This window comes from Pan paniscus, chromosome 4 (assembly GCF_029289425.2).
Source record: "Pan paniscus chromosome 4, NHGRI_mPanPan1-v2.0_pri, whole genome shotgun sequence".
In the NCBI taxonomy this organism is placed as follows: Eukaryota; Metazoa; Chordata; class Mammalia; order Primates; family Hominidae; genus Pan; species Pan paniscus.
Genome location: NC_073253.2, coordinates 72,842,446 through 72,866,988, shown reverse-complemented (window position 1 = coordinate 72,866,988; position 24,543 = coordinate 72,842,446). Strand labels below are relative to the sequence as shown.

Sequence of the window (24,543 nt, the reverse complement as noted above, 5' to 3'; positions counted from 1 at the left end):
GAGAGATAGATATAGTTTGCTGTTTCCAGCTTTTGGAAACATATGTTTAGATCATTGATTAAAACATTTTTTGTAATATATGCATTTAACTCCGTAAATTTTCTACTAAATACTAAATTTTCTACTTTAGCTATATGTCACAAGTTCTAATTCATTGTATTTTCATTATCATTCAGTTAACATTTTCTAATTTGTATTGTGTTTTTTTCTTTGATCTAAGGATTACTTATAGGTATCTTGCTTTATTTTCAAACATTCAGTGGTTTTCAGATTATTTTTGAGAATTTATTTGTAACAGTTCCATTAGGATTAGAGAACATATGCTATATGATTTTAGGTTTTTGACATTTATTGAGACTTGATTTACAGATTTGCATATGTCAATTTTTTAAACATTATTTGTATACTTGACTGCATTTTTTGTTGTGGATCCAACATAGGTAAATTAGTTTATTAATTTTGTTGTTCTAATCTTCTCTATCCTTATTGCTCTTCAAAAATTGGCTGGTAGTATCAGTTACTGGAAAAGAGATGTTGAAATCTCCGAGTGTGATTGTAGATTTGCCTGTTTCTCCTTTTAGTTTTGTAATTTTTTGCTTTATGTATTTGGAGGAATGTCACTAGGCATGAGCACACTTAGAATTATTGTATCTGCCTGGTAGATTTCCCCATTTGTTATTATTCTTTTTTTTAATCTTCAACTTTTATTTTAAGTTCCGGGGCTACATGTGCAGGATGTGCAGGTTTGTTACATAGGTAAATGTGTGCCATAGTGGTTTGCTGCACCGATTAACCCATCACCTAGGTATTAAGCCCAGCATCCATTAGCTATTCTTCCACATGCTCTCCCCCTGCCACCCAGGCCCCAATGTGTGTTGTTCCCCTAGGTGTGTTGTTCCCCCACATGTGTCCATGTGTTCCCATCATTCAGCTCCCACTTATAAGTGAGAACATGCAGCATTTGGTTTTCTGTTTCTGCATTAGTTTGCTGAGGATAATGGTGAAATTTCCTTTTTATCTCCAGTAATGTTCCTTTATTTTATTATTTTTTTTATTTTTATTTTTTGGGACAGAGTCTTGCTCTATTGCTCAGGCTGGAGTGCAGTGGCATGATCTCAGCTCACCGCAATCTGCACCTCTCAGATTCCAGTGATTTTCACGCCCGAGCCTCCCGAGTAGCTGGGATTACAAGCGTGCGCTACCACGCCTGGCTAATTTTTTGTATTTTTAGTAGAGATGGGGTTTCGCTATATTGGCCAGGCTGGTCTTGAACTCCTGGCCTCAAGTGATCCACCTGCCTTGGCCTCCCAAAATGCTGGGATTATAGGTGTGAGCCACGGTACCCATCCTTGTTCCTTGATTTTTTTTTTTGTTTTGTTTTTTAAATGGAGTTTCGCTTTTGTTGCCCAGGATGGAGTGCAATGGCGCAATCTGGCTCACCACAACCTCCACCTCCCAGGTTCAAGCAATTCTCCTGCCTCAGCCTCCCAAGTAGCTGGGATTACAGGCATGCACCACCATGCCCAGCTAATTTTTTTTGTATTTTTAGTAGAGATGGGGTTTCTCCATGTTGGTCAGGCTGGTCTTGAACTCCCTATCTCAGGTGATCCGGCTGCCTTGGCCTCCCAAAGTGCTGGAATTATGGGCGTGAGCCACCACGCCTGGCCTTCATTCCTTGATTTTCAAGGCCACTCTGCCTGATATTCGTAAGATATACCAGCTTTATTTTAGTAAGTCTTTGTGAAATATGTTTTTACATTCTTTTAATTCACACTCTCCATATAAATAAATTGTCTTTTTTATGCAGAAGTTTTCTATCCATCCTGTCAAACTTTGTCTTTTAATTATAACCTTTAAGTTAGTTATATTTAATTACTTATAAATTTGGATGTAAACCATCCATCTTATTCACTGTTTTTATTTGTCCATTCTGTTTTATTTCCTCTTTACTGTCTTGTCTTTTGCATTACGTATTTTTTTTTTTTTTTTTTTTTGGAGATGGCATTTTGCTCTTGTTGCCCAGGCTGGAGTGCAATGGCATGATCTCGGCTCACTGCAACCTCCACCTCCCGGGTTCAAGCAATTCTCCTGCCTCAGCCTCCTGAGTAGCTGGAATTAAAGGCATGCACCACCATGCCCAGCTATGTTTTTTTTTTTTGCATTTTTAGTATAGATGGGGTGTCTGCATGTTTGTCAGACTGGTCTCAAATTCCCAACCTCAGGTGAGCCACTCACCTCAGCCTCCCAAAGTGCTGGGATTATAGCATGAGCCACCGTGCCTGATCTGCATTAATTTTTAATACTATGTTTTCTCTTCTCTGTTAGCTTTTTAGTTTATTGTCTTTTACTATTCTTTTAGTCATTAGTCTAAAGATTACAACTTAACAAAGTCTATTATAAATTAGTACTTTTACTACTTCCCAGTCAATACAAAGACTTTGGATCATTAACTACATGTAACTGCATTTACTCCCTCCTGCCATTTTGCAGCTGTTTTCACGTATAGTTGTCCCCTTGTTATAGGCAAGAATCCCTGTATATATTCAAATTTGTGCATACTCAAGTCCTGCAGTTGGTCCTGAGAAATCCACCTATGGGAAAAGCCAGCCTTTTGTGTATGCAAGTTTTGCATCCTGTGAATACTATTGTGAATACTATCTACAATGTTTTATTGTTTCTTTTTTCTTCTTCTTTTTTTTTTTTCTGAGACGGAGTCTCGCTCTGTCTCCTAGGCTGGAGTGCAGTGGAGCAATCTTGACTCACTGCAACTTCCGCCTCCTGAGATCAAGCGGTTCTCCTGCCTCAGCCTCCCAAGTAGCTGGGACTACAGGTGCATGTCACCACACCTGGCTAATTTTTTGTATTTTTAGTAGAGACGGGGTTTCACCATGTTAGCCAGGATGGTCTCGATCTCAACCTCGTGATCCACCTGCCTTGGCCTCCCAAACTGTGGCGTGAGCCACTGTGCCTGGCCTTTTCTTCTTTTTTTAAGAGATTGGGTCTTGCTCTGTCACATAGGCTGGAGTGTAGTGACGCGATCATAGCTCATTGCATAGCTGGGATTATGAGTACGAGCCACTGTCCCTGGCAGAATACTGTATTTTTGATCTGCATGTGGTTGAGAAAAATCAGTGTAAAAGTGAACCCGTGCAGTTCAAAACTTTGTTGTTCAAGGGTCCTCTGTACTTTTACATATTGGTATATGCATTTTAAACCATTCAGGTGGTATTGTTATTTTATGCAGTCAGTATTCATAACTTATTCATTCATTTACTTGTATATTCTCCCTTTCTGTTATTCTTCATGCCATACTCTGTGCTTTTATTAGGGATCATTTTCTTTCTACCTGGAGAATTCTGTGTAGTATCTCTTTTAAAGCAAGTCGACTGTTGACAAATTCTGTTAGTTTTAGTTTTTCTGAAAACATCTTTATTTTGCCTTTACTTTAAGTGATTCTGTAATTCTAGCTACTCACTTATTTCTTGACCTCCCTATTTAAAATATTTATCCCTGTCCTCTTACCTTCCTAGCTTTATTTCCCCCACATACTTATTACCATTTTTTCATATAATATATTTTACTTACTTATTAGCTTAGTATTGATTTTGGGAGGAAGGGCTCACCATAGTTGGCAGGTTGGATCTTCAGCAGCAACAACAGTTAGGTCAAGTTAAGAGTTGCTGTTGGGCTCATCTACAACTTCTATTCATGCCACCATGACTGATTTCATTTACAAGCCTATTGTGTTAACAGTCACAGCCAAACTGGCCAAGTCACTTTGCATGGTTATTCATTGCCTCTTTTGTGGTTGATGCTTTCTGGGATTAACTTGTGACACAAAAAGCTTCATACTTGTCCCCTTTCATATGTCTATCTACATGAGACAAGGAGATCTTCTCCTCATCTCCTTGTCTCAATCTCCTGTTCTTTTATAAGGTTTCTCTCTTATTTTCTGGAAAGGTTGTATCTTACCAGTGTATGTGCTACTTCTTGCTCACCTGATTGAGTTAATATGATATTTAGACCATGGATCAACATGAATTTCTTTGGATTGCCCATATCCCCTGGGACTCTAAAGGCTGGAAAATTAATAATAGCCTTGATTCAGGCATTTAAATGTATGCTGTTGTTAGTTGGATGTGACTGTCAGCTGCTTTTAGTCCTCCTTAATAGGGGCAGAAAAACATGCTTCATGAGATCAATGACTGCATACCACTTATCTGATCAAGACCAATAACCCAGTCTTTATATGCTGCCAAAGAGACTATCTGGCTTTCACGCTATAGTCTTTAATTGGTGATTTGTCACTCTCAGCCTTTTGTTGTTTTTCTCTGTTGCATCGACTGCTCTTAGCAACAGCTATCGAATTCCTAGTCCTTTTAATTACTTCTCTGTACTTCACAAATGCCTGAAATATTGCACCTGCCATGGCTTCTCTTTCACCAACAAAAGTTTCAGCAATTGTGGTTGCCCTACTGTGGCATGTTAGGGACTGTGTGCCACCAGTAATGGGTTTCTCATTGCTAGCCAGTTTGTGGTTGATACAGCATCAGATTCTCATTTGGAGTCAAAACTTCATAGGGCCACTTTTGGTATCAACTCTCCCAGGTCAGGTTTCCCAAAAACACACTTTGGAATGTCTGTATTTGCATGTCAGAAGTTTATATTGGGGAGTGTTTTGGGGTCAATCCCTGTGAGAGAGGGTACAAGGGAAACAGCATTGGGAAGATGGGGAAATTGAATTGCCATGTAGTTGCCATAGCAGCAACAACTGTTCCACAGGGAGATCTGAAGCTAAAATAACCCCTCTGAGATATTTCAGGAATGGACTATTTTACTGCATATTGACCAGTCATTGAATGTGGGCTGTTTTGGGGTGGTATAATAGCATAACCTTTGGTGAGGGAGTTGCAACTCAGGGAAATTCCTGAGGGTTCAGTTATTAGCCATCAGTAGGCAAAATCCCAGAAGCTGGGAGAATGAGCACTTCACTTCTGAAGGGGGAGTTCTGGGTAGCACACCACTGTATTCACTACAGCCACAATGGCAAGATCAAGATCAGTTTTAGTGGAATGGTGAGGGTGGAAAGGTATTGTAGTGCTAAAGAACTAAAGGAGGAGATGAGGAGGCTTGAAAACTTGTTCAAACAGCTTAGCTGTGAAGGGGATGAGAGAGAGAAGATAGTAGAAGTTCCTGAGGAGACTGGGAGAGATGAGATCCAGGATATAAGTATGATTTGCCATGGACTGGAAGAGGTTCATTTCTACCATTGTAATGAAAGAGGAGGAGGAAGAAAGTTCAGGTAAAGATAAGTTTATAACAATAATGAGAGGAAGTTGAGGCAGTTCTTGTTTTCTGAGAAAGAGCCAGAAGATTTAACAGCTGAAAGAGGGAGAGTTGGTTGGGTTGGAGATATAAGGTAATTAGAGAGGTAATTAATAGATTGCAGTGGAGAGTGGGAAGAGAGAGCTACCAGAATAGCCAGTGGTTGGTTGGTTGGTGGTGGTTGTTGTTTTTTTTTTTTTTTTTCTGGTGACAGAGTTTTGCTCTTGTTGCCCAGGCTGGAGTGCAATGACGTGATCTTGGCTCACTGCAACTTCTGCCTCCCAGGTTCAAGCAGTTCTCCTGCCTCAGCCTCCCAAGTAGCTGAGATTACAGGTGCCCATCACCATGCCTGGCTAATTTTTTGTATTTTTATTAGAGATGGGGTTTCACCATGTTGGTCAGGCTGATTTTGAACTCCTGACCTCAGGTGATCCATCTGCCTTGGCCTCCCAAAGTTTTGGGATTTTAGGCATGAGCTACCTTGCCCAGCCGCCAGTGGGTATTTAGAACCCATTTGAGGTTGATGTTCCTGATTTTGTGGAATTATCAATTTGTCCATTTGTGTAACATTTTTTTTTCTGGCAATACTTAATGTAGTAAAATTATAAACATTGTGCTTAGTATCTTACCAACTTTTCTTTTTGTACAGCCATCAGATCAAGTCATTACAGTATAGTAACACAGGAGACATGATTCTTGTTGTATCTGGAAGCTCTCAGGCCAAGGTGATTGACAGAGATGGTTTTGAAGTAATGGAATGTATAAAAGGAGACCAGTATATTGTGGACATGGCCAACACCAAGGTAAGCATTAAACAGAATATTTTAATGAATTAATTCAGCACACATTTATTAACAACTATTTGAGTTATCATGTAATAATTTTCCCCAAAAGTTAGTGTCATAAAACAATAGCAATTTATTTGTTCTCACAATCATGTGGATTGATTGGGTGGTTCTGCTTCATACAGTATCAGCTGGAGCACTAGGATCGCTGTAAGATACAAAAGGGGCCCAGATGGTTTGCAGTCAGTGTCCTGCTCCATGGCATCTCTCTGTGTCTTTGCCTCTTCCTTACTTCTACCCCACCCCTTCCCTTCTTGCTGGCTCTCTGGCTCTCTGTCTTTTTCTCTTGCCACATGTCTAGTTTGGGTCTTTTCACAGTGTGGTAGTCTTAGGTGTATTAGTCTGTTCTCATGCTGCTAATAATGACCTATTTGAGACTGGATAATTTATAAAGGAAAGAGGTTAATTGTTTCACAGTTCTGCATGGCTGGAGAGGCCTCACAATCATGGTGGAAGGCAAGGAGGTGCAAAGTCGTGTCTTACATGGCGGCAGGCAGGAGAGAGCATGTGCAGGGGAACTCCCATTTATAAAACCATCAGATCTCATGAGACTTATTCACTACCATGAGAACAGCATGGGGGAAACTGCCTCCATGATTCAATTATCTCCACCTGGCCCCGCCCTTGACACATGGGAATTGTTACAATTCAAGATGAGATTTGGGTGGGGACACAGCCAAACCATATAATTCTGCCTCGGCCCCTCCGAAATCTCATGTCCTCACATTTCAAAACCAATCATGCCTTCCCCAAAGTCCCCCAAACTCTTATTTCAGCATTAACTCAAAATTCCATAGTCCAAAGTCTCATCTAAGACAAGGCAAGTCCCTTCCACCTATGAGCCTGTAAAATCAAAAGCAAGTTAGTTACTTTCTAGATAAACAGGGATACAGGCTTTGGGTAAATACACTTGTTTCAAATGAGAGAAATTGGCTAAAGCGAAAGAGCTACAGGCCCCATGCAAGTCCAAAACCCAGCAGGCAAATCTTAAAGCTCCAAAATGACCTCCTTTGACTCCATGTGTCACATCCAGGTGATGCAAGAAGTGGGTTCCCAGGGTCTTGGGCAGCCCCATCCCTGTGGCTTTGCAGGGTACAGCCCCCCTTCTGGCTGCATTGAGTGTCGGCAGCTTTTCCAGGCACACAGTGCAAGCAGTCAGTGGATCTACCATTCTGGGGTCTGGAGGATGGTGGCCGTTTTCTCACAGCTCTGCTTGGCAGTACCCCAGTGGGGACTCTGTGTGGGGGCTCCAACCCCATATTTCCCTTTGACACTGCCCTACCAGAGGTTATCCATGAGGGCCTCCCGCTCCCTGCAGCAAACTTTTGCCTGGATTTCCAGGCATTTTCATACATCTTCTGAAATCTAGGCGGAGGTTCACGAACCTTAATTCTTGACTTCTGTGCATCTGCAGGCTTAACACCACCTAGAACCTGAAAGGTTTGGGACTTGCACCCTCTGAAGCCATGGCCTGAGGTGTATCTTGGCCCCTTTTACCTATGGCGGGAGCAGCTGGGATGTAGGGCACCAAGTTCCTAGGCTGCACACAGCAGGGGGTTCTGGACCCACAAAACCATTTTTTCCTTCTAAGCCTCCAGGCCTGTGATGGGAGGGTCTGCTGTGAGGGTCTCTAACATGCCCTGGAGACATTTGCCCCATTGTCTTGGTGATTAACATTTGGCTCCTCATTGCTTATGCAAATTTCTACAACCCAGTTTCCTCAGAAAATAGATTTTTCTTTTCTGTTGCATCATCAGGCTACAAATTTTCTGAACTTTTATGCTCTGCTTCTTCTCGAATGCTTTGCTGCTTAGAAATTTCTTCTGGCAGATACCTTAAATCGTCTCTGTCAAGTTCAAAGTTCCACAGATCTCTAGGGAACTCTAGAAAAAAATTCTTATTTCACTCTTTCCCACCTATCTTATGCCCTTTTCTAATACAGGGGCACAATGCCTCCAGTGTCTTTGCATAGTAAGAGTGACTTTACTCCATTTCCCAACAAATTCCTCATCTCCATCTGAGACCACCTCTGCCTGGACCTTATTGTCCATATCACTATTAACATTTTGGTCAAAGCCATTCAACAAGTCTCTAGGAAGTTCCAAACTTTCCCACATTTTCCTATCCTCTTCTGAGCCTTCCAAACTGTTCCAGCCTCTCCCTGTTACCCAGTTCCAAAGTTGCTTCCACATTTTCGGGTATCTTTACAGCAGCACCCCACTCTACTGGTATCAACTTATTGTATTAGTCTGTTCTCACACTGCAAATAAAGACATACCTGAGACTGGGTAATTTATAAAGGAAAGAGGTTGAATAGACTCACAGTTCTGCATGGCTGGGGAGGCCTCACAATCATGGTGGAAGGCAAGGAGATGCAAAAGCATGTCTCACATAGCAGCAGGCAGGAGAGAGCATGTGCAGGGGAACTCCCATTTATAAAACCATCAGATCTCATGAGACTTATTCAGTACCATGAGAACAGTATGGGGGGAACCATCCCCATGATTCAGTTATCTGCACCTGGCCCCACCCTTGACACGTGGGAATTATTACAATGCAAGGTGAGATTTGGGTGGGGACACATCCAAACTATATCAGTAGGTTTTGACTTCTTGCTTGATTGCTAGGTTGCATGGAGGACAAACATGGAAATTAATTAAGTACCTTAATATCTGGCTTCAGATCTTAGGTAGGATCAGAGGGCCAGCTCAAATTTGCAAGGAGGGAAGGTAGATCCCACCATTATATGGGTGAATGGCAAAATCAAACAGAAATTATGTGGGATGGGAGATACTGATGCAGGCATCTTTGGAAACATTCTACTTAGCTAATTTTATGCTAGGCTTTAGGTCAAGAAGGAGAGAGAGAGCTGACATGCTGTGGTACACACTTATAGTCCCAGCTACTTGGAAGGCTGAGGCAGGAGGATTGCTTGATCCCAGGAGTTTGAGGTAGTGTGTGATGATCATGCTTGTGAATAGCCGCTAGCCACTGAACTACAGCTTGGGCAACGTTGAGACACCCTGTCTCTTAATTAAAAAAAAAAAAAAAGGAAAGAAAGTGGTCTCAGTTTTTTTTTTTTTTTTTTTAATTGATCATTCTTGGGTGTTTCTCGCAGAGGGGGATTTGGCAGGGTCATAGGACAATAGTGGAGGGAAGATCAGCAGATAAACAAGTGAACAAAGGTCTCTGGTTTTCCTAGGCAGAGGACCCTGCGGCCTTCCGCAGTGTTTGGTCCCTGGGTACTTGAGATTAGGGAGTGGTGATGACTCTTAAGGAGCATGCTGCCTTCAAGCATCTGTTTAACAAAGCACATCTTGCACCGCCCTTAATCCATTTAACCCTGAGTGGACACAGCACATGTTTCAGAGAGCACAGGATTGGGGGTAAGGTCATAGATCAATAGCATCCCAAAGCAGAAGAATTTTTCTTAGTACAGAACAAAATGAAGTCTCCCATGTCTACTTCTTTCTACACAGACACAGCAACCATCTGATTTCTCTATCTTTCCCCCACCTTTCCCCCTTTTCTATTCCACAAAACCGCCATCGTCATCATGGCCTGTTCTCAATGAGCTGTTGGGTACACCTCCCAGACGGGGTGGTGGCCGGGCAGAGGGGCTCCTCACTTCCCAGAAGGGGTGGCCAGGCAGAGGCACCCCCCACCTCCCAGACGGAGCGGCAGCTGGGAGGAGGTGCTCCCCACCTCCCTCCCGGACGGGGCGGCTGGCCGAGCAGGGGCTGACCCCCCACCTCCCTCCCGGATGGAGCGGCTGGCCGGGCGGGGGCTGACCCCTCACCTCCCTCCCAGATGGGGTGGCTGGCCGGGTGGGGGCTGACCCCCCACCTCCCTCCCAGACGGGGCGGCTGGCCGGGTGGGGGCTGACCCCCCACCTCCCTCCTGGACGGGTTGGCTGCCGGGCGGAGACGCTCCTCACTTCCCAGATGGGGTGGCTGCTGGGCGGAGGGGCTCCTCACTTCTCAGATGGGGCGGCTGCCGGGCGGAGGGGCTCCTCACTTCTCAGACGGGGCGGCTGGGCAGAGATGCTCCTCACCTCACAGACGGGGTCGCGGCCGGGCAGAGGCGCTCCTCACATCCCAGACGGGGCGGCGGGGCAGAGGCGCTCCCCACATCTCAGACAATGGGTGGCCGGGCAGAGACGCTCCTCACTTCCTAGACGGGATGGCGGCCGGGAAGAGGCGCTCCTCACTTCCCAGACTGGGCAGCCGGGCAGAGGGGCTCCTCACATCTCAGACGATGGGCGGCCAGGCAGAGACGCTCCTTACTTCCCAGACGGGGTGGCGGCCGGGCAGAGGCTGTAATCTCGGCACTTTGGGAGGCCAAGGCAGGCGGCTGGGAGGTGGCAGTTGTAGCTAGCCGAGATCACGCCACTGCACTCCAGCCTGGGCAACATTGAGCACTGAGTGAATGAGACTCCGTCTGCAATCCCGGCACCTCGGGAGGCCGAGGCTGGCAGATCACTCGCGGTTAGGAGCTGGAGACCAGCCCGGCCAACACAGCGAAACCCCGTCTCCACCAAAAAAATATGAAAACCAGTCAGGCGTGGCGGCGCACGCCTGCAATCGCAGGCACTCGGCAGGCTGAGGCAGGAGAATCAGGCAGGGAGGTTGCATTGAGTCGAGATGGCAGCAGTACAGTCCAGCTTCGGCTTGGCATCAGAGGGAGACCGTGGAAAGAGAGGGAGAGGGAGACCGTGGGGAGAGGGAGAGGGAGAGGTCTCAGTTTTTAATGTAAATATTTTTAATGGGATAATGATATTTTAAGATTAAAGTATATTATATATCAGTTAACTACAGGTCAGTAATTATATAAAACTTAAGGTATGAAACACATTTATTTTTGCTAACATATCTGTGAGTTGACTGTTCTTGGCTTGGTGAGGCTGCAAGCTGCAGATAGAGTCTAGGTATGTTTTCTGTGTGTTTGTTCCCCCTTGGATCAGTGGACTACCTGAGGATGTGTTTTTGTCACAGTGATAGAATCACAAGGAAACTCCAGTTCTGGAAGTACATTTTAAGCCATTGCTTCTATCATGTCCACTAACATTCAGTCAGCCAAAGCACATACCTTGTCCATGGCTAACATTGATAGTATAGATAAATATACCTGATCTCTAGCAGGAGGAACTGCATTGTCTTGGGGAAAGGTTGTAGATATAGGGAGGGGTGATGAGTTGGGAACAATAATGTCGTCTGCCACAAACATATTAAAGTGTAACTGGATATGGTTGATGCAGAATTTTGAACGTTTGTTTTAATTCTGATTTTTACTCTTTTCCCCCATCTAGTGCCCTGTTGTAATACAGTAACTCTCATGATTTTTGTCTGAATTGAAATCTTCTATGAGATTAGATTGTCTACGAAAATACAGTCGATCCTCCTTGTTTTCAGCTTTTGTATTTGTGAACTCACCTACTATTTTTTGTAACCCCAAAATCAGTACTCACAGCACTTTCATAGTCATGTGTTTGCATAGAGTGTCAAAGAATTTGAGTTTGAACAAGGTGATATTCTGCCTTCTTTTTCAGCTCTCATACAATAGTCAGGTATCCTTTTTGTGGTCTATTTAATGCCATGCTTTTCCTATTTTTGTACTGTTTGTTGGTTGTTTTGCCATTTAAATTAACCCCCAAGCATAGTGCTGAAATGCTGCTTAGCATTCACAAGTCCAAGAAGTCTGTGATGTGCCTTACAGAGAAAATAGATGCATTAAATAAACTTCATTCAGGCGTGAGTGCTGTAGTGCCATTGGCTGTGAGTTCAATGTTAATGAATGAACAATATATATTATTTATTTATTCATTCATTTAATTATTATTATTATTATTTTTGAGATAGAATCTCACTCTGTTGCTCAGGCTGGAGTGCAGTGGTGCAGTCTTGGCTCACTGCAACCTCTGCCTCTTGGGTTCAAGCGAGTCCCCTGCCTTAGCCTCCCGAGTAGCTAAGACTACAGGCATGCACCACCATGCCTGGCTAATTTTTTTTTTTTTTTTTTTTTTTTTGTATTTTTAGTAGAGACGGGGTTTCACCACGTTGGCCAGGCTGGTCTCGAACTCCAGACCTCAAGTGATCCGCCTGCCTTGGCTTCCCAAAGTGCTAGGATTACAGGCATTAGCCACTGTGCCTGGCCAACAATATATATTAAATAAGCACACATACAACAAAAGTAGGTGTTGGTAAGTTTACAAAAATGTGACCAGTAGCTTGCTGAAACCTAACTTTTTATTCGTTCATGGAACTTTCTAGACCGTAACTACACTGAATAATGAGAATCTGCTGTAATCTTTTTAGGTGCTGTAGATGAGCCATTGGATTAAATTATTACAGTATGTTTCAGACTGCTCTATGTTGAACCCTAGTGAAGTGCCTCTCAAACCCTCATAAGGATCACAATCTCATGTCCTTTCTTTTGTTATTGAATGCCCAGTATGTGTTAGCGATTTAAACAAAATTCAAATATAATTTTTTTTTTTTTTTGAGACAGAGTCTCGCTCTGTCACCTAAGCTGGAGAGTGCAGTGGCATGATCTCGGCTCACTACAACCTCTGTCTTCTGGGTTCAAGTGATTCTCCTGCCTCAGCATCCTGAGTAGCCAGGATTACAGGCGCCCGCCACCACGCTGGGCTAATTTTTGTATTTTTAGTAGAGACGGGGTTTCGCCAGGTTGTCCAGGCTGGTCTCAAACTCCTGACCTCATGTGATCCGCCTGCCTTGGCCTCCTAAAGTGCTGGGATTATAGGCGTGAGCCACCATGCCTGGCCTTGACTTTTTAATAATAACCATTCTGACTGGTGTGAGATGGTATGCCATTGTGGTTTTGATTTGCATTTCTCTAATGATCAGTGATATTGAGCTTTTTTTCGTATGCTTGTTGGCCGCATGTGTCTTCTTTTAAAGTGTCTGTTTATGTTCTTTGCCCACTTTCTAATGAGATTTTTTTTTTCTTGTAAATTTGTTTAAGTTCCTTATCAGTGTTGGACATTAGATCTTTGTCACATGCATTGTTGCAAAAATTTCTCCCATTCTGTAGGTTGTCTGTTCCCTCTGTTGAGAGTTTCTTTTGCTGTGCAGAAGCTTCAAGAAGAAAGGAATCCGATTGGTTCTGTGTCTGTCTCTTTTGGTATTCTCAGGCTTATGTAGTCATCCATATAGAAAGATGATTAGGAAAGTAGGACAAGAATAGCAGAAATCTACATAAAAGTGTAGGAAATTAAAATTAGTTACCAGCATACAAAAAACTACTATATGTTATAATTACATACTATAACTCACCCCTCCTTGCCAAATATTCTCTCTCTTTTGACTTCAAAATCATGGCTTATATGTACTTTCTCCATTTCCCAGATGCAAATATAATTAATTGACTTTGTTTATCTAGGAAATGTTACTGATATCTTAATTGTAGTCATTGGCTTGAGTGATGGGTTTTGGTAATTCAACTACTATTACTTGAAAGTAGTAGATTTCATAGGATACTGTTATAAAATCTTTTTAACCTCTTTTCTGATTTCAGGAGTAATTAGTAATTGTGGTTTACTGGAAAATTCAATGAATAGGGTGTTAAAGGAAGCAATTTATTAATAATATATCTAATCTATCATGATAAAATATTATATACTTCATATGTAAGCAGGCCCTCCTAATTATATTGTTAAATTGTTATATTATTAAATTTGTATCTCTATTCTTTATATCATTTTATATATGGGTATGTATATATAAATATATATATATATATATTTTTTTTTTTTTGAGAGGGTGTCTGGTTCTGTCACCAGGCTAGAGTGCAGTGGTGCGATCTCAGCTCACTGCAATCTCCTCCTCCCGGGTACAAGTGATTCCCCTGCCTCAGCCTCCCGAGTAGCTGGGACTACAGGTACGTACCACCACACCCGGCTAATTTTTGTATTTTTAGTAGAGTCGGGATTTCACCATGTTGGCCAGTCTGGTCTTGAGCTCCTGACCTCGTGATCTGCCTGCCTAGGCCTCCCAAAGTTCTGGGATTACAGGCATGAGCCACCGCATCCAGCCCATAGTTGTTATTCTTTTGCCTCCAGGTATAGGACTCCTTTAAACATTTCTTGTAGGCCTGGCCTAGTGGTGATGAATTTCCTGCTTTTGTTTGCCTGAGAAAGACTTTATTTCTCTTTCATTATAACTGCTGAGTGTACTTGTCTTGGGTGGCTTTTTTTTTTTTTTTTTTTTCCTTTCAGCACTTTGACAATATCATTTCATTCTCTTCTGGCCTATAAGGTTTGTGCTTAGGAATCCACTGTTAAGTCTGATGGGTGTGGTCTTATATGTGACTAGACTTTTTTTTTTTCTGTTATTAGAATTTCCTCTTTGTCTTTGACTTTTGACAATCTGACTATAATGTGCCACTAAAAAGACCTTTTTGGGTTGTATCTATATGGGAATCTCCTACCTTCTTGTATCTGTATGTCTAAGTCTCCTGTTAGACTTGAAAAGTTTTCAACGATTATTTTATTAAATAGGTTTTCTATGCCATTGATCTCTTCACCTCCTGGAACACCCAAAATTCAGATATTTGGTTGCTTTATGGTGTCCCATACATTATGTAGGCTTTCTTTATTCTTTTTTGTTCTTTACTTTTTTTTTTTTTTTTGTCTAACTGGGCTGTTTGGAAAGACCTGTCTTCAAGTTCTGAAATTCTTTCTTGTGCTTGATCTAGTCTCTTGTTGAAGCTTTCAGTTGTATTTTTTATTTCGTTTATTGAATTATTCTAAGATTTTGTTTTTGTAATTTATTTATCTTTGGTGAATTCTCATTCATATCCCGAATTGTTTTTCTGGTTCCTTTGTATTGTTTATCTGTGTTCTCTTGTATATCACTGAGCTTCTTTTAGACTACGATTTCGAATTTTTTTCAGACATTTCATATTTTCTTTTCACTGGAATCTGTTGGTGGAGAATTATTGTGTTCCCTTGGAGGTGTCACTTTTCCTTGCTTTTTTGTGTTTCTTGTGTTCTTACATTGTTATCTGTGCAACTCTTGTAACAGTTACTTCTTCCAGTTTTTTGGATTGGCTTTCATAGAGGAATACTTTTTCCTGTAGATGTATCTATGGTGTTGGTTAGGTAGGGCACTTCAGCATTGATTCTGGATGTGTGTAGTAGTGTAGTCTCCATATGACTTCTTTGGCTTTAAACCCTGTCAGTGGTGTGTGTGTTTTCCTCAGAGGCTTAGGTGAATTTGTTAGTGGAGGCTGTGGTGAGGTTTAATTAGGTGTGGCAATGCCAGGTGGGCCAGTCTTCTGGCCCCAGTGGTGGCAATGTTGGGCTGAATGTCCCTGTTCTTGGGCCCTTGCGCACAGTATATGAGCACTGGTGTTAGTAGGTTCAGACAGGCTGATATTTGGGCCTCCAGGTGGCTTTTTGAGGTGCCAGTAGTGGCAGTGGTGAGTTGAGTGGGTGGGTTGGGCCCCCGAGCATTGTGCATGGTGTTGGTGATGGCAGTATAGTGGCAGGGCAACACCTGGGCTTCCAGGTAGCACACACTGATGTTAGTGGTGGCTGTGACAGACTGGGCAGCCTGGTCTTCAGACCCCCAGGTGGTACACATAGCTGGGTGCCAGGTTTGGTGGTGGTGGCAGGCTGAGCAACCTTGTCCTCCAGCCCCTAGGGGGTGTAGATAGATATAAGCAGTGGTAGACTGGGCAGGGTGAACCCCCAGGCCTTTAGATGGCATGCTTAGGCACTGGCAGTAGGTTTTCTGGCCTGTTATTATGCCATCTGGTAGTACACACTCCTGCTTGGAGTGACCATTGGGGCACAGCAATCCTAGGCTATATGGTAGGGTGGTGTGGTAGGGCACTTGGTTGGGGTGACATTGTCAGGTCTAGGGTGGTGTGGTAGGGCACTCAGGGGGTGACAGTGTCAGGCTTTTTTTTTTTATTATTATACTTTAAGTTTTAGGGTACATGTGCACAATGTGCAGGTTAGTTACATATGTATACGTGTGCCATGCTGGTGCGCTGCACCCACTAACTCGTCATCTAGCATTAGGTATATCTCCCAGTGCTATCCCTCCCCCTTCCCCCCAGTGTCAGGCATTTTGGGGCTGTCATCAGGTCCTCCTGATGGTCCAAATGGGTATAGGCTGTGGTAGGTGGGACGGGGGCAATTCCTAGGCCTTCAGATGGCGTGCTGTGGTGCGGCAGGCATTCTGGGGCTGTTTGGTCTCTTTATGTGCATGTGCCTGAGGTGACTGATGGTGCAGGGGAATCCATAGGCCCCTGGGCAGTGTGATAGAGAGCACTGGGGTTGCTGGTGCCAGGCCTTGTGAGCTTGTCCTTAAGGCCTCTGATGTTGTGCACAAATGCAGGCTGTGTTGGGCAGGGCAGGGTGATCACCATGTCCTGGATAGTGTCCTTGGGTGGTGGTTGCAGCAGCAGTAGTAGGCAGGGAGAGTCTGTCCTCAGGGCATGTGGAAATGAACAGCTCTGCTAAGGGGAAGGCTCAATGACAGAGGTGGTGGGGTTGGTGGTGAGGGAGATTGATGCCAGTGGTAGCCATCCCAGGCAGATACATCTCAGTCTCTGGAGAGCACATGCTTTGTCTCCACTTCCCCTATTCCCTGTGGCATTGGCTGCATTGGCTAGGGTGAGCCTGTCCTCAAGGCACATGTACCACAGTGCTGCTGTTGTGGGTAGCAGGGTTGCTGTCTGTGGTACCTGCCCCAGGCAGGTGATTCTTAGGCTCTGGTCCCTGGCTGCAGCAGCAGGCAGGGAGAGCCTGCCCTTAGAGCATGTGTGGGTGTGCTGGGGCTTTGCTGCCGGGGGTGGGTGGGCAAGGTTACTCTCAGTGGCAGTGACCTGAGGCAGGTGGGTCTGGGCTTTGGCTCCCTTTGTCCTTGAGGCAGCATCCACAGAGCTTTGCATTGTCCTTTCTTCAGTGTACTGGATGCTGTGTGATCCAGAGTGCTGGGGATATTGCTGCTCTCCTGGGTCCAACTGGTGTCATGTGCTACAACCCTCTCAGTGGGTATGAGGGGATGTCATGGGGCCTCCAGGGATGTGGAGATGCAGGTACTGTTTGGCCCCAGAAAGAAAACAGACTGGTGGGGTCTGGGCTCTCAAATTCGTGCCATGCTGCAGGTGCTTGGGTTTCCAGGTGTGCGTGGAACCTATTGTGAGCTTCCTCTTTAGAAGCTTGTTTATACCAGTCTCAGCTTGTCAGGGTTAAGGGACTGTGCTATGGCTAGGATTGCAGGTATCTACAGGGAGAATCTGGATGCTGGGAATCTTTTACTCACCTTTTCCCCACACTGAGGAGCCTCTTAGGGCTCCCAGCTGGTCCTGGCTGGGCTCTGTGCCTTGCTTTCTTCAGTGCCTGTCACTTCTCTGCTGAATTCTAACATTCTCTCTTTGATGCCGTATTTGAAGTGTGATTATCTACTCATTAAGCTTTTCTTTGTAGAGGAGGTGAGTGTCTGGTGCTTCTAGTTAGCCATCTTGAAGTCCCCCATAAGCTTTCTTTTATCAGTTCATCTAGAGCTGATATTGTTAAGTGCCTTTCTCCAGGATTGTCTTCAACTCTTTTTCTTTTCAACATGAAAGCAATTCTTTGCCATTTATTTTTAAATTACATGACTAAGGTGGAGAAAGCAGGTTCAGGATACCTCAGAATGCTTGGACATTTTAGTGGGAGATATCTCCATTAGTGGATCTTAGTCATGGAAGTTAGAAGAGTTTTCAGATGTTTTATTTATTTTTGAATAGTACGTGTAGTCATTCTGATACCCAGCTATTCCAAAAAAATGGCACTTATTATTTGGAGATGAAATATATTAGTCATGTCTTTTTACTGGTGAATACTTTCTCTTAAGAACTTAAAATATTTAATTTTTATTAAAATAACTGTTCTGGGTTTATTTTTGTTTTCTTGAGCAAAAGAAAACTGTTAACTTAAGGTTTTAATAATAGATATAACTAAAAAATTGAATGATTTGAAGTACATTTTATTTCTTTCCATTTTCTAAATATTTACAGAAACTTTAATAGAAACTTCTTAACATTGGTTTCTGCCCTTTTGACATGTCCCCATCATTTTCGGAGTACTTTCTTACATTTTGGCACAACAAGATGTTCCAGGGTCATCTTATACTTTCCCTAATTTGATCCTACCTACTTTTCTAGTGATCCATGGCTTCATTCAACAGGGAAGTCAATTTAGAAATTAAGATTTGGTACTCTGGATATATTCATTGCTGTTGGTTGTCATTGCTTCTAGCCTCAAAAGACAAAGCTAGGAGGGAGATAAACCATTCCAAAAATTAAAATAAGTAAAAAATTATGAGTTCATTTGGATACATCTAATTCTAATCCAACTTTCTAGCCTTTTCCCGTTCCATATTCGTAATTCAATTCTCCAACAGTGAAGAACGTGGCTTTTAACATTATAATTATATTTACTCATTTGTTCAGTGTTACAGTACATGGAAAGTAGTTTCAGAATTGCTACACCCAAAGCTCTTGTTGTAGGGTGAATTCTAAGATGGCTCCTAAGAGTCCCTGCACTTCTCCTTGAATGTAGTTTTGAACTATAAGTATAATGGGCTAGTCACTCCTATGATTACATTGTGTGACACAATGGACTTTAAGAAAGAAAATTGTCTTCAGTGGATCCAGCCTTATCAGGTGAGCACTTAAAAGCAGTTGGGCTCTTCCTGGCAAAAGGTATTCTAAGTGTAGGAGGGACTTGATGTCAGGGAGATTCTCTGCTGCTGGTTTTGAAGATGAAACCAGAACTTGTGAATGATGAATTTGAATATATAGGCAAGGAGATTTCTAAGCAAAATGTTGAAGGTGCTGCCTGGTTTCTTCTTGCTCCTTATAGTAAAATATGAGAAAACCAAGGGAAGTTTTGTTAAAATGGAACCAAGACTAGATGATTTAGTTAATTTTTAGCCTATCGAGATGACAAAGGATGCTAACATATAGCAATAACTTCTGAAAGCATGGTATGGAGAAAGCCAGGGATGTGGCTGTATAATAACTTCAGAAAGATCAAAAGATGAGAGTATTCAGTCACACTGGACTCTTCCAAGAAATTAAGGGTGTGCCTCACAGATCTTCTTAACCAAACCAGGTGATCTCTAGGAAACTTAAGAGTGTTGCTCCTTAACAAGTTAAACAACAGCTATAGATAAAGAACAGGTTGTTTTGCAAAGATTTGTGGGTTTGGCTTTCATCATTACTTAATATGTTTGTTTTTTACAGAACTGCATTAATTTTCCATTGCTCTGTAACAAATTACCAAAAACCAGGGACTTAGGACACCCCCAATTTATTACCTAACAGCTGTTTAGGTCAGAAGTCTGTCACAATGTGGCTACATTTCTCTGCTGAGGGTCTTACAGACTGAAATCAGGGTGTCAGTAAGACTGCACGCTACTAGGTCAGCATTCCTAATGCATTCCTTGCCACATAGTTCCCTCCATCTTCAGGGTCAGCAAAGGAGAATCTTTCTCATGTTGCATCTAATGGAGATTGCACATAGTGTCTAGAAAGCTAAGAGTAGCCCCAGCTGACAGGCAGCAAGCAAATAGGGATCACAGTTCTACAACCACAAGGAACTTGTATTGTGCCAGCAACCAGAATAAACTTAGAAGCAGATTATTTCCCAGAACCTCTAGAAAATAGTACAGTTCTACTAACATCCTGATTTCAGTCTGTGAGATCCTGAGCAGAGAATCTAGCTACGTTGTGCCAGACTTCTGACCTACGCAGCTGTTAGGTAATAAATCGGGGGTGTACTAAGTCCCTAGGTTTTTGGTAATTTGTTACAGAGCAATAGAAAACTAATGCAGTTCTGTAAAAACCAAACATATTAAGTAATGATGAAAGTCCTTGAGGAGTTGTTAGGGATTGTGATCAAACAAAGAGCAGGAGTTAGCTTTTGGGTAGGAGGAGGGAATACTTTTTTTTTTTTTTTGAGATGGAGTCTCACTCTGTCGCACAGTGGCGTGATCTCTGCTCACTGCAACCTCTGTCTCCTCGGTTCTAGCAATTCTCCTGCCTCAGCCTTCCAAGTAGCTGGGATTACAGGCGCCCACCACCATGCCTGGCTGATTTTTGTATTTTTATTAGAGACGAGGTTTCATCATGTTGGCCAGGCTGGTCTCAAACTCCTGACCTCAAATGATCCACCCACCTTGGCCTCCCAAAGCGCTGGGATTACAGGTGTGAGCCACCGCGTCTGGCTGGAGTACTTTTGCACTGGGAATGGAAGGGATAAGAATGAGCTCATATGCAGCTATATTTACAAGTGGTAGCTTTAGATAGGAAATAAATAATGCCTCCATCTATTAGCAGAGACATTTCCTAGTTTTGTATTGGGAGATATTGGGATAGGGCCTTCAGTAGAATTGTAAAGACATAGAACAGCTGTTGATGGTTGTGAGAGAAACATTACTGGAAGAATTATGGAAGTATTACGGGCTACAAAATGTAAATTTGTAGAAACAATCATTCTGCATGTTCATATCCTATTATTGAGTCTTATTCAGGAGCCTAGGTATTTGGATGGACTACGGTGACTGTGGGGGAGAACGGGGGAGGTTATTTTGGAATAAAAGCACTTCATTGTAGATTCAACAAAAGGACACTCAGGATTATGCTGAGAGAGTGGTTCAAGTTTAGGATATTGAAAATTTAAGAATTCAAAAAACTGCAAGATAGGAGGTTGTGTGGCCAGTAAGTGTGATATCTAGAGCCTAAAACATATTTGGTGATAAATATTTGTGAAATCAGTAAATATTGAGAGTTCAGGATTTTAGAAGCATATTATGACCATTCATCATAGTGGCAGAATTAGCCATAGTTGGCACTGCTGAAATATCTTGTAACAAGTCATCAGAATTGAGTAGGCCAAGGAAGATTGAATTTGTTTTTGAGGTATTCAAATGGATATTAAAATTACTCAGGAATTAGACTTGGACTTTAGAATCCTTGATTTATGCAAGCAAATGACTAAGAGTGTGTTAGGGTTGGCAAACCATGGCCTTGGGGCAAATCCAGCCACCACCCTGTTTTTGTAAATAAAAGTTTTATTGGAACATAGACACATCCATTAATTTACTATTCCCTGTGACTCCCTTTGAATTGCAGTGGTAGAGTTGAGCAGTTATAGCAGAGAGCATGTGGCCCACAAAGCCTAAAATGTGATCTGACCCTTTAGAAAAAATGTGTGCAAATTCCTGAATTTAAGCTGTGAGTATTCTCCCCAGCAAAATGTATTCACACAAAATTTTGTTGACCATTTCAGGAGATTTGATAATTCCTGAAAGGTGGTGAATGGACTCTAGTTAAGAAGAACTTTTGGATCTGAGTTCCCAGTATATTCCCTACTATTTTCTGCTGCATTTCGTCTCTTCTTGGGGGTAGGCTTTGTTAGCTCAACATGCCAAAGACATGGGTACTATCATTCAGTAACTACAGATGGCACTGTTACAAAGGGAGCTGTTTTTATAACTCTTGTCATTGGGGTAGCCACAAGAGTACAGACAGATTACAGACAGATTATCAGCAATCTCTCTCTCTCTCTCTGTCTCTCTCTCTCTCTTTCTCTCTCTCTCTGTGTGTGCGTGTGTGTGTGTGTGTTTTGAGGAAACCAGTGTTGGTCATGGATAATTAATGTCCTCTCTCAAAGTATAGCATATTATGAGAAATAAATAGTTGCTTAATTCTTTCTTCTAGGCTATTTCCAGTTAAGGCTGTTAAATAAAGGAAGAGATATTTTTCAGGAGTGCCTATGTTTAGATAAGAGAAGAAGAGAGAAAAAGTAGTTTATTTGGTGAAAAAGTGTTTAGTCACTAACTGTTCTTTAATAGGTGTCTCTTTAAAAATTGTTCCACTAATGTTAGCCATGGTACTGAATCTGTTTAGACCCATTTAAGAATCCTTAGTTGAACTTCATTTTGTTATGACTAATTTTGGTCACTGTTTTAACACAAGGGCACTTAACATTCCCATTGCCTTTGTCATGCTCCTGTCTTTACAAATAAGAAACAACATTCACAGTCTTGTAGGTTTTTTCTGTTTAACCTACTATCTGTGTTCTTATTCTGGGTACTTAACAGTAAAGGTGACCACATGTCCTTTTATCCTAATGAGAGGTGAAGCCAGCTGGACTTTCTGGGTCGGGTGGGGACTTGGAGAACTTTTCTGTCTAGCTAAAGGATTGTAAACACCAATCAGCGCTCTGTGTCTAACTAAAGGTTTTTAAATGCACCAATCAGCACTCTGTAAAAATGGACCAATCAGTGCTCTGTAAAATGGACCAATCAGCAGGATGTGGGCAGGGCCAAATAAGGGAATAAAAGCTGGCCACCCCAGCCAGCTGCGGCCACCTGCTAGGGTCCCCTTCCACCTTGTGGAAGCTTTGTTGTTTCACTCTTCACAATAAATCTTGCTGCTGCTCACTCTGGGTCCGCACTACCTTTATGAGCTGTAAACACTCACTGTGAAGGTCTGTAGCTTCACTCCTGAAGTCAGCCAGACCACGAACCCACTGGAAGGAAGAAACTCCAGACACGTCTGAACATCTGAAGGAACAAACTCCGGACACACCATCTTTAAGAACTGTAACACTCACTGCGAGGGTCCATGGCTTCATGTTTGAAGTCAGTGAGACCAAGAACCCACCAGAAGGAACCAATTCCGGACTCACTAATGTCTTCTGCAATAGGGGTAGTTTTCTTTTATTAAAAAATATCCTTTCTATTTCAAGATGACATTTCAACTCTAATCAATAAATATCAGTAAAAGATCTGCTTTCTGGGGTCTGCCTTTAAGACCTGCATGGGTTGAGTGAGTTGTTGGGTTGCTGTTTAGACAAAGTACAAGAAGTATGGTTCTAAGGATGGAATTGAGTAGCAGCCATCTGTAGAATTCCTGAGTCTGGGAATGAGGAGAGGAAGCTGGTAAACTAGGAACTGACTGGGAGATAAGCAGGCTATGCATTGGATTAAGAGACTAGGCAGAGATGTCAGTGGAGATGGAGCTTAGTTAAGCAGAGGAGGAGACTGAGAGTGTGGTGTAGTGTACAGGATTGGGGAAGACAAGGTAGTTTAGGATCTAAGTCCTCAAAGGCTGGGCATGTCTTGGATTATTGGAATGTTTCTTTTATTGCAAATCATGAACTGTTTTCCTTGCTCAGAGGCAGATATCTAATGGGGCAAAAATCAGACCAGATCCCTGTTAACTGCTAGTCACTAGAAATTATTTTCTTTCTTTTCTTTCACTCCCCTTGCTTCACTCCCTCCCTCCTTCCCTCCCTTCCCCCCTCACTCCCTGCCTCCGTCCTCCCTCCCTCCTCCCTCCCTTTTCCCTTCCTCCCTTCCTCCCTCCCTTTTCCCTCCCTTTTCCCTTCCCTTCTCCCTTCCCTTCCCTTCCCTTCCCTTCCTTTCCCTTCCCTCTCCTTCCCTTCCCTCTTCCCTTCTCTTCCCTTCCCTCTTCCCTTCTCTTCCCTCCCCTTCCCTCCCTTTCCTTCCCCTCCCCTCCCCTTCCCTTCCGTCTTCCCTTCCCTTCCGTCTTCCCTTCCGTCTTCCCTTTCCTTCCCTCTTCCCTTCCCTTCCCTTCCCTCTTCCCGTCCCTTCCCTCTTCCCTTCCCTTCCTTCTTCCCTCTTCCTTTTCCTTTCCTTCCACATGCAATCTGGCCTTCAGCCCAAATTTATCTATACTGAGAACTTGGAGGGAGTACAATGAGCTATTTCTTTGCCCTGAAGTTGTTTGCCCTCGATAATAGGTATTTTCTTTTTCTCTTTTTTTAATTAATTATTTTTTTTCTTAAGCATAGGCTGACAAATTTCTACTTTCAAAAGAGATTAATGGGACCCTTAGAAATCCTTTGGATTTCAATCATTTTATTTTTCAGTACTTTGCACAGATTTTTGTTTTGTTTTGTTTTTTGTTTTGTTTTTGTTTTTTTTAAGACAGAGTCTCACTCTGTCACCCAGGCTAGAGTGCAGTGGTGCAATCTTGGCTCACTGCAATCTCTGCTTCCTGGGTTCAAGTGATTGTCATGCTTCGGCCTCCCGAGTAGCTGGGATTATAAGCGTGCTCCACTAAACCTATCTAATTTTTGTATTTTTAGTAGAAGTGGGATTTCGCCATGTTGTCCAGGCTGGTCTTGAACTCGTGGTCTCCAGTGATCTGCCAGTCTCAGCCTCCCAAAGTCCTGGGATTACAGGCGTGAGCCACTGCACCCGGCTGGTTGCACAAAATTGAGATGAATTTTACTTCTCTATTCATGGCACTCTATTCATTTGCTTATGAAAATAATTTCATGGCACTCTAATGGTCAGTTCTCAGCTCTGGTAATACTGTA

At 42.8% G+C, this 24,543-nt stretch overlaps 1 protein-coding gene across 2 annotated transcripts in view; it reads left to right on the top strand.

Annotated features, from left to right (window-relative positions):
• The window catches only part of WDR70 (WD repeat domain 70), a 365,730-nt gene that overhangs the window by 89,382 nt on the left and 251,805 nt on the right, over window positions 1-24,543 (top strand). For both annotated transcript variants that reach the window (XM_034960155.3, XM_034960154.2), the window contains exon 8: window positions 5,975-6,128. In XM_034960155.3, coding sequence (XP_034816046.1) covers window positions 5,975-6,128 — 154 coding nt within the window. The remainder of the gene's footprint in view (window positions 1-5,974; window positions 6,129-24,543) is intronic.